This window comes from Chelmon rostratus, chromosome 21, assembly GCF_017976325.1.
Source record: "Chelmon rostratus isolate fCheRos1 chromosome 21, fCheRos1.pri, whole genome shotgun sequence".
NCBI classification, from domain to species: domain Eukaryota; kingdom Metazoa; phylum Chordata; class Actinopteri; order Chaetodontiformes; family Chaetodontidae; genus Chelmon; species Chelmon rostratus.
In genome coordinates, this window is record NC_055678.1 from 23,028,195 (window position 1) to 23,042,471 (window position 14,277).

At 42.2% G+C, this 14,277-nt stretch overlaps 1 protein-coding gene across 1 annotated transcript in view; it reads left to right on the top strand.

Moving 5' to 3' along the window:
• Positions 1 to 14,277, top strand: part of fasn (fatty acid synthase) — a 73,420-nt gene that overhangs the window by 40,089 nt on the left and 19,054 nt on the right. The window contains exons 10-23 of the mRNA XM_041962330.1: positions 383 to 570; positions 1,275 to 1,464; positions 3,595 to 3,689; positions 4,124 to 4,258; positions 4,498 to 4,701; positions 6,352 to 6,467; positions 6,668 to 6,843; positions 6,986 to 7,177; positions 7,304 to 7,384; positions 10,718 to 10,903; positions 11,192 to 11,371; positions 11,573 to 11,776; positions 13,171 to 13,487; positions 13,607 to 14,008. Of these exons, the coding sequence (XP_041818264.1) occupies positions 383 to 570; positions 1,275 to 1,464; positions 3,595 to 3,689; positions 4,124 to 4,258; positions 4,498 to 4,701; positions 6,352 to 6,467; positions 6,668 to 6,843; positions 6,986 to 7,177; positions 7,304 to 7,384; positions 10,718 to 10,903; positions 11,192 to 11,371; positions 11,573 to 11,776; positions 13,171 to 13,487; positions 13,607 to 14,008 (2,666 nt within the window). The remainder of the gene's footprint in view (positions 1 to 382; positions 571 to 1,274; positions 1,465 to 3,594; positions 3,690 to 4,123; positions 4,259 to 4,497; positions 4,702 to 6,351; positions 6,468 to 6,667; positions 6,844 to 6,985; positions 7,178 to 7,303; positions 7,385 to 10,717; positions 10,904 to 11,191; positions 11,372 to 11,572; positions 11,777 to 13,170; positions 13,488 to 13,606; positions 14,009 to 14,277) is intronic.

The following is a 14,277-nucleotide window of genomic DNA, read 5'->3' on the forward strand; positions in this document are numbered from 1 at the left end:
ATAAAATGTATTATTATTATTATTATTATTAAAGATACTACCAGTAATAAGCTAGAATTTATAATTTGGGAGACCCAACCAATTAAACATTTTTGTAAAACTGAGTAGAATTGAGCAATCAATTGTCAGTATTGGCTTTTTGTGCAAGCTATTTTTAAAGATCATTAAAAAGTCATTAGTTTATGGCGGGTTTCAAAAAAATGAAAAAGCCCTGTGATGGTTGGACACCACTACAAATAATGCCTGCTCAATCAGTGACTATTGAACTTTGAAATGAGACTGTTCCCATCCCATTCCAGATCCCAATCTCGTCGACAGTTAGGTCTTTTCAGTAGCTTATATATTGCTGATTTAAGGTGTGTGGCTGTTAATTGTATAACAGGTATGGGAACTCAGTGGGCAGGTATGGGCCGCAGTCTCATGCAGCTTCCAGACTTCAGAGAGTCCATCTTGCGGTCAGATGCAGCCCTGAGGGACACCGGCCTGGTTGTCTCTCGCCTACTCATGGAGGCAGACGATGCCACTTTTGAAGACACTGTTCATGCCTTTGTTGGGCTCGCCGCCATACAGGTAGAGTGGAGATATCATGTTTGATGTGGGAACAGTAAATACAAACAACGACAAATGTGACTGTGTTGTGTCCTTGTGTGTGAAAATTGCATTTCAAAAGCCACTCAATTTCTCTGTCTAATTTATCTTATCCTCACGGTTCTTCTGACATGGTGGAAACACAAACAGGGCAGAGTTTAGTTCATTTGGCTCCTTAGTTCTTGGAAGTAACCTCAACAGAATACATTACATACGCATATGTTGTATACTCAGACAGGGATTGATACTGTATCTTGTTGTTAGACAGAGTATTGAGTTGATAGTGCATTAGATACTTTTCTCTGTGACTCTGTGACTGGATTTTGAGAGATAGATACTTTATTCATCTCCAAAGAGAAATTTGCAGATTTTATAACCTTTATTGAGCCAGGAAAGCCTCACTGAGATTTTCCCAGTGAGGATTAATTTTTTTTTTAATCTAGTTGCCGAAGGGTCCATTCAGTGGGAGGAGCATAGTACAGTGCTGACTTTGAGAATTATTAATAAAAATGAGTCCCTGGAAAAGAAGAGAATATGTGTTCACACATTTGATTCAAGTGAAGGTACTTCATGCCACAAAAGCAGATTGCTTTATTGTACTGTCTACAGTTAGATAAAAAATGAAGACATTAAACATAAATCATAAAAGTAAGCTCATGTGTGTTCTGTGGCTCATTTTGTTACAGATAGCTGAGATCGACCTGCTCACTAAACTGGGTCTGCAGCCTGATGGCATCTTAGGACACTCTGTAGGGGAGCTGGCCTGTGGCTACGCTGATGGCTCGCTCAGCCACAGTGAGGCCATCCTTGCTGCCTACTGGAGAGGCCGCTGCATCAAAGAGGCCAATCTTCCTCCGGGAGGCATGGCTGCAGTCGGTAAGAGAGCAAGCAGTGATTCTGTGCTATATTAAATTGCTGGCTTCATGAAATAAGCACATTGTGTAAAGTGAAGGAATGATTAAATGTACTGTAAACTTCAACGATACATGTCTTCTTGCTAAATAAAACAGTCTGTTATATAGGGAGAGTGAATGAGTGAACAAAGGAGTGATGTTGTACAGGAATTAAAAATAAAGTCTAACACAGTTCTTTCTCAGATGTAACCTTGACCCGTCAAAAATTAACATCAACATTATGAATTTTAAGTTGCACTGCAACAATTTTTGAACCAAATGCCTGCTGTGAAAAAGGTCTATGGATCAAGATTTATCAAGATTTAGAAGAATTAAAAGCAAGAGCACATGCAAAGTACAAGATGGACAGACTGGATAGGGAAAAAAGAAAAGGTGGTGTTGCGGACCACACACATCAGTTAAATTTAAAATATGAAGAAACCTACCTTGCTCTCTTGTTTGATACAGCAGTTGAGCTGAGTTTGACAAAATATTTTCAGCAAAAGTCAACCAGGGTCCTTTTTTTTACTAATTTCCACAGTATTGTTACTGGTTGATAACAATAATGGGTGAGTCAGAGCATCGTTCAGATAAAAGTCACCTCTGCAAGAAAGTGAAAATGCTTGACTACTTCAATCCTACCATACCATACCATTCCATCTTCTTCCGCTTATCCGAGGCCGGGTCGTGGGTACAGCAGTTTAAGCAGGGATGCCCAGACTTCCCTCTCCCCAGACACTTCCTCCAGCTCTTCCGTTGGGACCCCCAGGCGTTCCCAGGCCAGCTGAGCGACATAGTCCCTGCAGCGTGTCCTGGGTCTTCCCCGGGGCCTCTTCCCGGTGGGGCATGCCCAGAACACCCTCCCAGGAAGGAGTCCAGGAGGCATCCAATATAGATGCCCGAGCCACCTCAGCTGGCTCCTCTCGACAGGGAGGAGCAGCGGCTCTACTCTGAGCTCCTCCCGAGTGACAGAGCTCCTCACCCTATCCGCTTGTAACTGAGATCTCGTTCTTTTGGTCATGACCCAAAGTTCATGACCATAGGTGAGGGTAGGAACGTAGATTGACTGGTAAATCGAGAGCTTTGCCTTTCGACTCAGCTCCTTCTTCACCACAGCAGAGCGGTGTAACGACTGCATTACTGCTGCCGTCTCACCGATCAATGTCAATCTCACGCTTCATCCTTCCCTCACTTGTAAACGAGACCCCAAGATACTTGAACTCCTCCACTTGAGGCCAGAGGGTGCAAGCCACCTTTTTCTGGCCGAGAACCATGGCCTTGGACTTGGAGGTGCTGATTCTCATCCCAGCCGCTTTGCACTCGGCTGCAAACTGTCCCAACACATGCTGAAGGTCCTGGTTTGAAGGAGCCAACAGAACAACATCATCCGCAAAAAGCAGAGATGAGATCCTGTGGTCCCGAAACCAGACTCCCTCCGGCCCTTGCCTGCGCCTAGAAATTCTGTCCATAAAAATAATGAAGACAATCGGTGACAAAGGGCAGCCCTGCTGGAGTCCAGCATGCACTGGGAACAGGTCTGACTTACTGCCGGCAATGCGAACCAAACTCCTGCTTCGGTCATACAGAGACCAAACAGCCCGTAGTAGAGGGCCCCGGACTCCATACTCCCGAAGCATCTCCCACAGAATACCACAAGGGACACGGTTGAATGCCCACAAAACACATGTGGACTGGTTGGGCAAACTCCCACAACACCTAGAGCACCCTGCGGAGGGTGTAGAATTGGTCCACTGTTCCAGGACCAGGACAAAAACCATTCCGACTCAATGTCTCCAGCCTCCCTCGGGGTCTGGTCAAAGATCTTCTGTAGGTGCGAGTTGAAAACCCTTCTGACAGAGGGTTCCGCCAGACGTTCTTAACAGACCCTCACTACACGTTTGGGCCTGCCAAGTCTGTCCAGCTTTCTCCTCCACCCGCAGATCCAACTCACCAGCATCATTCCTGTCGATTTCCATTAGGACAAGGAAACCTCAACAGAGATCTGCAAAATACAGCTTTTACAACTCTAATTTTACTTAATTTTTTGTTTTGCTGTAATTTTCTTTTATTTTTTGCACATGTTTTACCTTTGTGCTTTCTGTCTGTGTTCAAGGATTGACCTGGGAGGAGTGTCTGGCTCAGTGTCCGCAGGGAGTGGTCCCAGCCTGCCACAACGCTGAGGACACTGTCACCGTCTCCGGTCCTCAGGTGAAATATTCTATCAAACCTTGTCCTTTATAGCCCAGTTGGCATGAAGAGAACCTAATTTTTTTATACAGTGTGACAACACTGAACTTCTTTATGATTTAAGAAAGTTAAATATCCATTTTCTCACATGGTGTTGATTTTGTAACTATGCTTTTCTAGGGTACACATTACAAATACTGCAAAATAAGCAAAGTTAGGCAAACTTTTTTATTTAATGTACACAAGGCTTTTCACAGGTAGGCCTTTAATGTTACCACTTTTAGATTGAAATTTTATCCTTTTCTGACTGATGACATCAGGAGGAGAAGAAGGAAAAACTGTCAGGTTGTACAAGCATTATAGCAAATGTAAGGTTACTTTGGCTTTTTCAAATCTAGTTTTTCCCAGGTGCAGTGTGATGTGTTTTGACGGAAGTGGTGTGTGTGTTCCATCAGGAAGCAATCAGTAAATTTGTGTCAGAACTGAAAGAGCAGGGAGTGTTTGCAAAGGAGGTACGCAGCGCTGGTGTCGCTTTTCACTCCTACTACATGGCCTCCATAGCTCCAAACCTGCTGGCTGCTCTGAAGAAGGTATGTAGCTCCGCTGTGTTTTATCAGTATGCAGCAGTTAAACTCTGCTGTTACAGTGACAGCTCCTAGGAAGACTGGGAAACATAATCCGACTTCCATTTAGTGTAGCAATATATGAAATGTAATGAAAAGCTAGGCATGTCAGATTATTAGCAACATTATTATAACTATTGGAACCAAGTTTCCTAATGCGAAGTAAAGTTAATTGAATTTTGACAGATAATATAAAATGTGTGTAGGTGATCAAGGAGCCACGGCAGCGTTCGTCACGCTGGGTGAGCACCAGCATCCCTCAGTCTGAGTGGGACTCTCCCCTGGCCCTATACAGCTCAGCTGACTACCATGTCAACAACCTAGTGAGCCCTGTGCTGTTCCAGGAGGGCCTCAGTCTGGTGCCTGAAAATGCTGTGGTGGTGGAGATAGCACCTCATGCTTTGCTGCAGGTATGCTCAACATGTTGATAGACCACAACATCAACACTCAAGAAAATCAGCAGTTTGAGCACTTTTTGTCCCCACATTAGCATATCCTGGCTTCTGTATTTTCCACAGTATTGTTACTGGTTGATAACAATAATGTATGAGTCAGAGCATTGCTCAGATAAAAGTCATATCTACAAAAAAGTAAAAATGCTTAACAGTTCTCCTTCAGTTCTCCCCATGTTAGCAAATCCTGACTTCTGTATTTTGACTGCTTCTTCTACCTGTCAGATGTGAACTGTGAATGTCAAATGATACAACATGGGTGGTATGTGCTAGACTATTGACACACATACACAAACATCATTATCTGTGCCTTTTAGTGGCTGGTCAGAGTTGTTCATCAAGCCTGTTGTTGTATTGGTGTAAGTGTACACTATAGTTTTAATAATTTCACTGCTTTACCTTGTGTTCAGACAGCCCTTATCGATGAGGGACATAAGCCATTATATCTCCAAAGCCATCCAGACTCCTTTGACAAAGCTACTCATTTTAACTTGTACATTTTGCTTTTCATGTGTGTCTTACAGCCAGTCAAATAAGTATATTTCGGCACATTATTTGAGGAGTCTATGAACGATTGAAATTTGAATTATTATTATTATTATTGTTAAGATTTGCAGAAAGAGCATTCACTCTCTTTTGCATCCACACAAGGCCCATCAAATATTGTTTTGCCAAAGTGGTATCTTTTAATAAGCTCATAGTCATGAGTTAAAATCTCTCTTCCCACAAAATTTGTACTCATTTGTTTTTGTGAATGGAATCTCTTAGTGACTAGAGATACCATGGTTAGGGCACCTCTGATGATTTTTATGGCTTTGTGTTAGCTATAACCGTAGCTGGAGACATTATTTTCTCGGGTTGTCCATCTGTACATACATATGTTGGCACAGAGGCAAAATGTTGTTAAGGTTGTCCTTCCGTCATCTCTCTCATTCTTTTAAGTACGATATCTCATGAATCTCTTGAGGGAATTTCTTCAAATTTGGCATAAACGTCCACTCAAGGATGAACTGATTCAAATTTGGCTGTCAACAGTCGAGGTCAATGTGGCCATAACTCAAGACTGAATATGCTAATTATGACTAAATTTCACACAAATGTCCACTGATGAAGTGAAGACATTTTATATCCAAAAGCCCAAAGGTCAAGTTCACTGTGAAATCATAATGTTCTGTGAAAAACACATTTCTTGCCACTACTCAAAGCCATAACTCAGGAACAAAAGATTGGGATGCCATTGAAATGGTGGTTATTGTATGATTTTTTTTTTTTTGACAGGTTGAAAATGTGTGTGAAAAATCCTTATTTTAGAAGTTGTAGCTTCTTTGCAGCAACATCCATAGGTGAAGCTCTCTGTCAGTCCTCTGTAAAAATATTTTTTAAATGAAGACAGCATGATTTTCACTGGAAATTGTTCACAGAAATCATAGATGTCAGTATAGTGATAACTTCAATTTTGCCAAACAATACATTTATTATCTTTTTATCAAAATCCTTTTATCAAAGTCATACTGGATATTATGAGTCTGGACAGACTGCGCTTGACTGGTTGGTGGAGGCACACAACCGTCAGGTAGTATTTCTAGTTCATACATGTTTTCTGCGCAGGCCATCCTGAAACGTAGCCTGAAGCACTCATGTTCCATCCTCCCCTTGATGAAGAGAGGCCACACCAACAACCTGGAGTTCTTCCTCTCAAACATTGGCAAAATATACATGAATGGGTCAGTAAATGCCTCACTCTGTCTGCTTTAGTGACTATTAGTGCATTAGTGTTGTCGGGGGTGGAGGTGGAGGGGCATTGTTGTTCTGGATGAGCTTTTCACAGAAGACTGCTGTCCGCTTCTCCTGGAGCACTTCTTGAAGCTATTTCAGATTGCTAATATTAGCTAACTAGCTGATTATTTTTAATGCACCTCTTTAGCATCAACGTGGATGGTAACAAACTCTGCCCATCAGTGAACTACCCCGTGCCAGTCGGTACCCCTCTGATCTCTCCATTGGTGCAGTGGGACCATGCCCAGACCTGGGATGTCCCCAAGGTAGAGGATTTTCCATCTGGCTCAGGAGGATCCAATTCTGCCAGCATCTATAACATCAGTAAGAAACATACATCTGGAGCTATATTTCTGTAGATCTGCCCTATTGTGTCATATTAAGAAAAAAAAGTCAAATTGTGCTTTTTCATTTGATTTGACCACTTGGTGCACTCTGTGTCCAACTCTTCTTTTACCAACAACAGACATAAATCCTGAGTCTCCAGACTACTACCTGATTGGACACTGCATTGATGGGCGAATCCTCTACCCAGCAACAGGTTACCTGGTGCTGGCGTGGCGTACCTTGATGAGAAATCTGGGGGTTGTCATGGAAATCACCCCTGTTACCTTTGAAGATGTCACCATCCACAGGGCCACCATCCTGCCAAAGACTGGTGAGGGCAGAGTAGTAGGGGTGTAAGCACAGATCTTGGGATGGACTGGGGAGCTTTTTGTCTTCCAGCCCATTCTGATTTTGCTTCTTTGTCTGTCTTCTCTCGTCACCTTTCTGTTCCTTGCAGGCTCTGTCCAGTTGGAGGTGCGTCTCATGCCTTCCACCAACAAGTTTGAGGTTTCAGAGAATGGAAACCTGGCTGTCAGTGGTAGGTAGTTTTTGTACCTACTGCGATTGCAAACAAACATTTCTGGACATTTTGTGACCAAACAGGCCAGACATCCATTGACAACCCTAAGGGGATTTCACTTTATATTATAATATTTTCTCACAATTGTTTGATTTTATTTTAAACTTAACTTCATTCAGCTTCACTCTACCTCTGGTCTGTGCCATGTCATCAGCATCATATGGTTTGTCATTCAGTACCTTTACAAATCAATATATCCCTGAATGATTCCACCATTATTCAGGCTTTTTTAATATTTTTGTAGCTCTGTGCTGTGTGGTTATTCCAGAAGCAAATATGTGACTAAATAGCCAACACCCATTTAAACAAAAAATCGTGGATTGACCCTGATCTTGATCCTGTGGATTGCCTCAAGGCGAAAATTAGTTTCATTATGCCAGGGTTTAGGTTATTGTTAATCAGTGTTTGTTTCGTCACTTCTCGCTTCCAGCGATATCCATGACTGAAGGCATTATATTTTTGGGTTTTCAGTACATACATCTGTATGCCTGTGCATACATCCGTCCCATTCTCTTGAACACGATATCTCAGAAGTGTCTTGAGGGAATTTCTTCAAATTTGGTATAAATGTTTGTTTGGACTCTACAATCCAAAATGTAATGAATATCATACTTGTACTATTTTTTATCAGAATCAGAATCAGAGACAACTGTATTGGCCAAGTACAACATTTGTACACATACAAGGAATTTTGCTCCAGTTTAAACATTGTACTCAGTGTACTTGCACAGAAAAAAAAGACATATAACTCACCAAGGACAAAGAGACCTAGAAAAGACTGAACTTAAACGCAAGTAAGTAATTAGCACAAACATGTAAAATAAAGAATATATAGAAAGAATGATGAGGCAATAAACAATATATCGAATGAAATTTTCAATGTGCAGTCTTTATGTGACAGTGACTGTGAGTGATGAATGTACAGTACATGTTAAAAACTGCATTACTGAATGATAAATGGCCAGTTAGTAGATTTTTTGGTGTCAGAGCGTTAGTTACTCTGTGTGACTAGCTAACTGGTCATCAAGGTAATGGCTTGTGGGAAGAAATTGTTTTTGTGTCTGGTTGTTTTGGCATTCTGATGTTGGAACAGGTTGTGTCGTCCAGGATATGAGGGGTCTGCAGTGATGCTTTCTGTTTGTTTCCTCGTTCTGGAGATATGTAAGTCCTGAATGAGGGCAGGCTGGCACCATTGATTTTCTCAGCAGTCTTTATAGTCTGTTCTAGTCTGTTCTTGTCTTGTTCGATGGCAGACCCAATCCAGACGATGATGGAAGAGGATGGAACACAGTGATTATTCCTGTGTGGAACATCCTCTGTTGCACCTGTTTGATAATTAAGGTTATGTTTGAAGTCCACCTTAGGTCATGGGAGATAGTGGATCCCAGAAACCTGAAGGTTTCCACAATGAAAACAATGTGATAGGGATCAGTGTTGAAGGGCTCCTCCTGAGGTCTACTATCATCTCCACAATTTTGAGCTGTTCAGCTCCAGGTTTTTCTGACTGCACCAGAGGACCAGCTGTTCAACCTAAATAAATTGCATCCACATTTTGGCAATTTTAGCAATATTGTGCATTTTACAATTGATTGCATTTTTATTATCAAATTCTGAGACTCCATCTGTGTCTCCATCATGGAAATCATAGGGCCCTTCATACAACAACGGAACAGTAACGGTTTGTAGTTTTACTTACTGTCTGTTACTTTTCTTGAGTTGAGAATGTACCTGCACAAGTAGTATTCATACGCCAGTTACCGGTGTGAGTCTAACACATAAGTTGTACGCAGCCAAATAAACGGCAGCCAGCAGTTCCAATGTCAAGTCAAGTTTGTTTATTGTCATTCTTCCACACACAGGGTACACAGGTGAATGAAATGTCATTCCTCATTGGCCCATGGTGTTACTACCCAAATAAGAATAAGAGAATAAATAATAATAAAACAAAACAAACAACGTACAATAAAAAAGATATAAATTAATTAGAATAGAAATAATAAAAAGATACAGATACAGATACAGATACATGCCCGTATCTAAACCTATTTAAACATGGTTAACAATTAAGTGAAGAGATAGCCAATAACCTCAGTGGTGATTGTACAGAGTACAAATAGCGATGATGATGGACAGGTATAGAGTGTCATTAGTATGTTATGTCATGTACATGTGCAAAAGAAACAATGTAATGTAGTCCAGAATGATTTAACATAGAACTCTACAATTTACATTATAGTAAATGAGGATGATAATCAGTGCCTCATCGGTGAATGTCCATAATGCAAGTAGGAGGCACAGATGTGATGATGGACTGGTATAAAGTGTCAGTGCAGTGTAGCCCTGAGTTGTCCAGAGGTGTTCACTGGAGAGGCAGAAATGTGATTCAGGTGTCAGGTGTGTGTGTACAGGAATGTTCCCGTTTGTGTGCAAGAAGGTGGAGAGTGGGTGGGCGGAGTATAAACCAGCATATGATTTTTGGATAGAGGGGGCAGTATGTGGAGTATGTTGTGTGATGTGAAGGTGAGGTGGACAACATACGAGCTGGTCCTGAAGCTGCGAAACCTGTGGGAGAGGTGGGAGGGGTCCTATGCTATGGAAGATGCTCTGGGTGCACATCTTGAAAAATGCCCTGGATAGTGGACAGAGAGACTCAGAGGCTCTCCACAGTGCTTCTATAGAAGGAGGTGAGAATGGGCAGTAATAATCTTGTTCTCTCGGGTCAGGAAGTGAACGTGTTGTTGTGTCATCTTGGCTGCAGAGTTGATTTTGAGAGACCAGGTGAGGTCATCAGAAATGTGCATACTGATAAACTTGGTGCTTCTGACCCTCTCCACTGTGGAGCCACTGATATGCAGTAAAGAGTGGTCATCATTGCAACGCTGTTTCATTGTTGTCGCTGCTGAGGCCCACCACTGTCGTGTCATCAGCAAACTTAATGATGTGGTTAGATTTGAACGTGGCAGAACAGTCGTGGATGAGCAGTGTGAACAGCAGTGGACTGAGCATGCTGCACTGTGTGAGTGTCTTCCCCAAGTAGAGTCTCAAAAGACTCTGCCTGTAGACTCCCGTCAGCATGAGGTGTAGTATATAAGCTGCATTGTAAGCAGAGCCTTTTTTTGTAACGTTAATTGTAGTTTCCACAATAGAAAGGTTTAAGGCAGCTGGTTTGACCAAACACAACAACTTCCTACAAAAGTGCTCTTTTGTAGATCCACTTTTCATCAGTGAACAATTCCTTCAGAGTTCCCACAAATCTCTGCCTTGTCCTCTTTTTCTGCATGTGATTTTCAGGTAAAGTGAGCATTCTGGAGGATGCAGCCCTCGATTCATTCCGCAGTAAGATAAGTCAACAAGCTGCTAGCAACAATGGTGACCTGAAAATGAAGCTTACGGCACTTGATATTTACAAGGAGTTGCGACTGCGCGGCTATGACTATGGGAAGACTTTCCAAGGCATCCTGGAGTCCAACAATGCAGGTAATAGTGCTGTGAATGATGTAACAGTGTTTGTGTGCACTGGCCATCGGGAGCACTGGGATCCCAGCATGGTGAAAGTGGAGGAGCATCCACAGGCTGATTGTGGTGGGCTGTTAAATGTTATGTATGTCATTATTTAGTATTTATTATCAAACAAAGATAAACCCAGAAGACAAGAAAAAAGACCATCATCAATAATTTTTCACTGTATTTTCCACACCTTCTGTAATTAGTGCTTTTACCTTGTTTTTGCTCATTGGCCACTGTCATGCGTTTGGCTGTTCCCAGGAGACAGTGGGAAACTGCAGTGGACAGGAAACTGGGTGACCTTTTTGGACACCATGCTGCAGATGATTGTGGTTGGGCTGTCAGGTCGTAGTCTGCGTTTGCCAACCAGGATCCGCTCAGTGTGTGTTGATCCAGCTATTCATCAGAGGAAGGTCTGCAAGTACACTGACGGAAAACAAGGTGTGTGTTATCAATCTATTCAAAATTGATTTTCTATAATCTGTATCTGCACATGAGTCCGCGCAGACATGTTTTCCTGTGTATTATATTTGGTGCTGCTGCAGCTAGTGTACAGATTGTTTTATGTTGGGTCTGATTAGAAACATTTTTCTCTCCTGTATTTGTTGAAACCCAATGACAGACTTTTCTCTCTCATTCTAGCTGTGGATGTACACATAAACCGTTACCTTGACAACATTGTTGCTGGTGGAGTCCAGATCTGCGGTCTGCACGCCACTGTGGCTCCCCGCCGGCAACAGCTGCAGAGTCCCCCCACCCTGGAGGAGTTTGTGTTTGTTCCTTATGTGGAGACAGAGTGCCTGGCAGCCAATGAGAAACTTGCAGAGCAGCTGAGGCTCTGCAAAGGTACAACAAATAAACCCTCTGTAATGTTTGTATGACTTTTCATTCATTCAGTTGACAGAATTACTTTTGGATCATATTTGAAGCTATTTATAACAAGTATTTAATGTCCAGCTTTTGGTGGTTTAATATTTAGTTTAAATTATAGTAATGTAGAAACATGTACATGAACACATCTGTGAGTGTATTAGCAGTGAACATACATGTATACTGTGCCATGGAGGGACTGGACTGAGTGACTGGCGATTGGATTATTTTTATTACTGCTCAGAATTTCCAGGTTTGCACTCAAAAGGACAACACAGACCAGACTGGTGAAGTTAAAAGCTCAGTTTTACTTGAGGTCAGTAATGTGCAAAAGTCAATACCAGACAGGCAGGGCAGGTAAGAACTTATCCAGTTAGGTATCAAGCAAAGGTGGATGTCTATCATCCTCTTCAGTGTTTTGGTTTTGGTTCTCCTACTACAATGCAAAGTAATGATATAATGGTTAACTCCTTAACATCTGATTTTCCCCTTTTTTATTTTCCCCTCAAGTAACTTTAAAATCATCTTATTCCACAGTGACTGACAGTATCACATATATATTCTGTATCATGTCATTCTACCTTCTAATTAAAGTTAAATGATGTATACACTGAGTAAAATATCCAAACCATGGAGGCATAATTCCATTCAATGCAAATATTGAAAATGTTTTGTGCATAATTGTATATACATTTTCCTACAAGTCATCCTGTCATATTCATTATTATTACTATTATTATTAAACCTTTATTTAACCAGGTCCAATTGAGATTACAAAATCTCTTTTCAAGGGAGCCCTGGCCAAGATAGCATGCATTATTTATTTTTATTTGTTTACCATGCAAATGTCAGGATCTTCACTAGAATTGAAAATAGCTGTGTGGGTTTGAGCAAATTGGCAGCACAACAGGAGTTTGTACCGACTGGCCCACTGCTGGTTCAGTGAGGTTGAAAATGTTAAAAATGTTGCTGATCACTCATCAACTCTGAAATCTTGGATGTCAGAGTGTCCTTAAATGCAACACCAGGGGCAGTTTTACAAAGCCATAACAGCCCATGGCATTAGCAAGCTCATAATTTCCCACAGCCACCAGGGGGATCCTAACAACCAAATTAAAAATGTGAAAGCCTTTTTTCTGATCATCTGCACATGGTATCTGTAAGTTGTTTTGTATTCATATTTTGAACAAGAAAAGAGCAGTCTATGTTGTTTCTGTTGCATTAAGACAAACTAATACATAATACAACTAACCCTAACACTAAAATCAACAGTCAAATTTTAATTATCAGCCCATTGTCTTTTTTGTATCCTCTGCCTCTGTGTATCCTCTGTACATGTCCTATTTCTTTGTCCCACTCTCTCCCTCCAGGTTTAATCTTCAAACTGCAGCGAAAGTTAGCCCCTCATGGTGTCAAGCTCTCCATACCTGGGCTACAAGGGGAGTCAGACAGCCCTCTTCCCAGCCCTGAACCTTCTGAGCCCAGCCTGGTGCGGCTGCTGGGCCTGCTGTGTGGTCTGGAGATGAATGGAAACCTTCGATCTGAACTGGAACAGACTGTGGAGAAGGAGAGGACGTGTCTGCTGCAGGACAGCCTGGTGCAGGGCCTGTTAGACAACCCAGCCCTCAGACACTGCCTGGACACCACCATAGAAAACAACATGCCTGGCAAGATCAAAGTCCTGGAAGTAAGACTGAAAACTAGACAAAAATCCAGAAATATGTGGAATATATTTGTGAAATATGTGTACTTCACTCTCAGAATAGACAGTATACCGTCTCCAACACTCTCTCTGACCATTTTCAGGCTCTCTCCGATGATGGCCAACTCTTCTCTCGCGTGGTAGCTCTCCTCAACATCCAACCCATGTTGCATGTGGATTACACTGCCACAGCGACCAGCCTGGATCTTCTGACCCCCCACCAAGCCACCCTGGAAGAGCTGGCTGTCACTTCAGCTCAGTGGGACCCTATGATGGGCCCGGCTCCTGGAGGCGTAGTAGGAGGGGCAGATCTGGTGTTGTGTAACCATGCCTGTGGCCCTCTAAAGGTGGACCCTGGACTACTGATGACAAATCTGGCTTCTGGAGCAAAACAAGGGGGGTTTGTTCTCCTCCACACCCTTCTGAGGGGAGAGACTTTGGGGGAAACCATTGCCTTCCTCTCCAGCACCGCTCAGGACACTAGCCAGCGAGGACTGCTCACACAGGTCAGTGGAAACAGTGTCCAAGTCACTTAATGCTAATTTAGCGAGATACTCATAATCATTTTTGTGCAGCGATGGGGCCAGAATAAAAATAGTTCCTCAGTTTGAATAAATCACTATTCTTTCAATCTGCTTGATTTTAGCGCTCCCAAAGCTGAAAGCTCTAGGAAATCATTTCTTGTTGTCAGTTAAGTGTGCTGATCTAGTAACCTGTTGAGATACTAACATCATATTAAATGTGTGATGGGAGGTTTTTCTATTATTATGCCCCT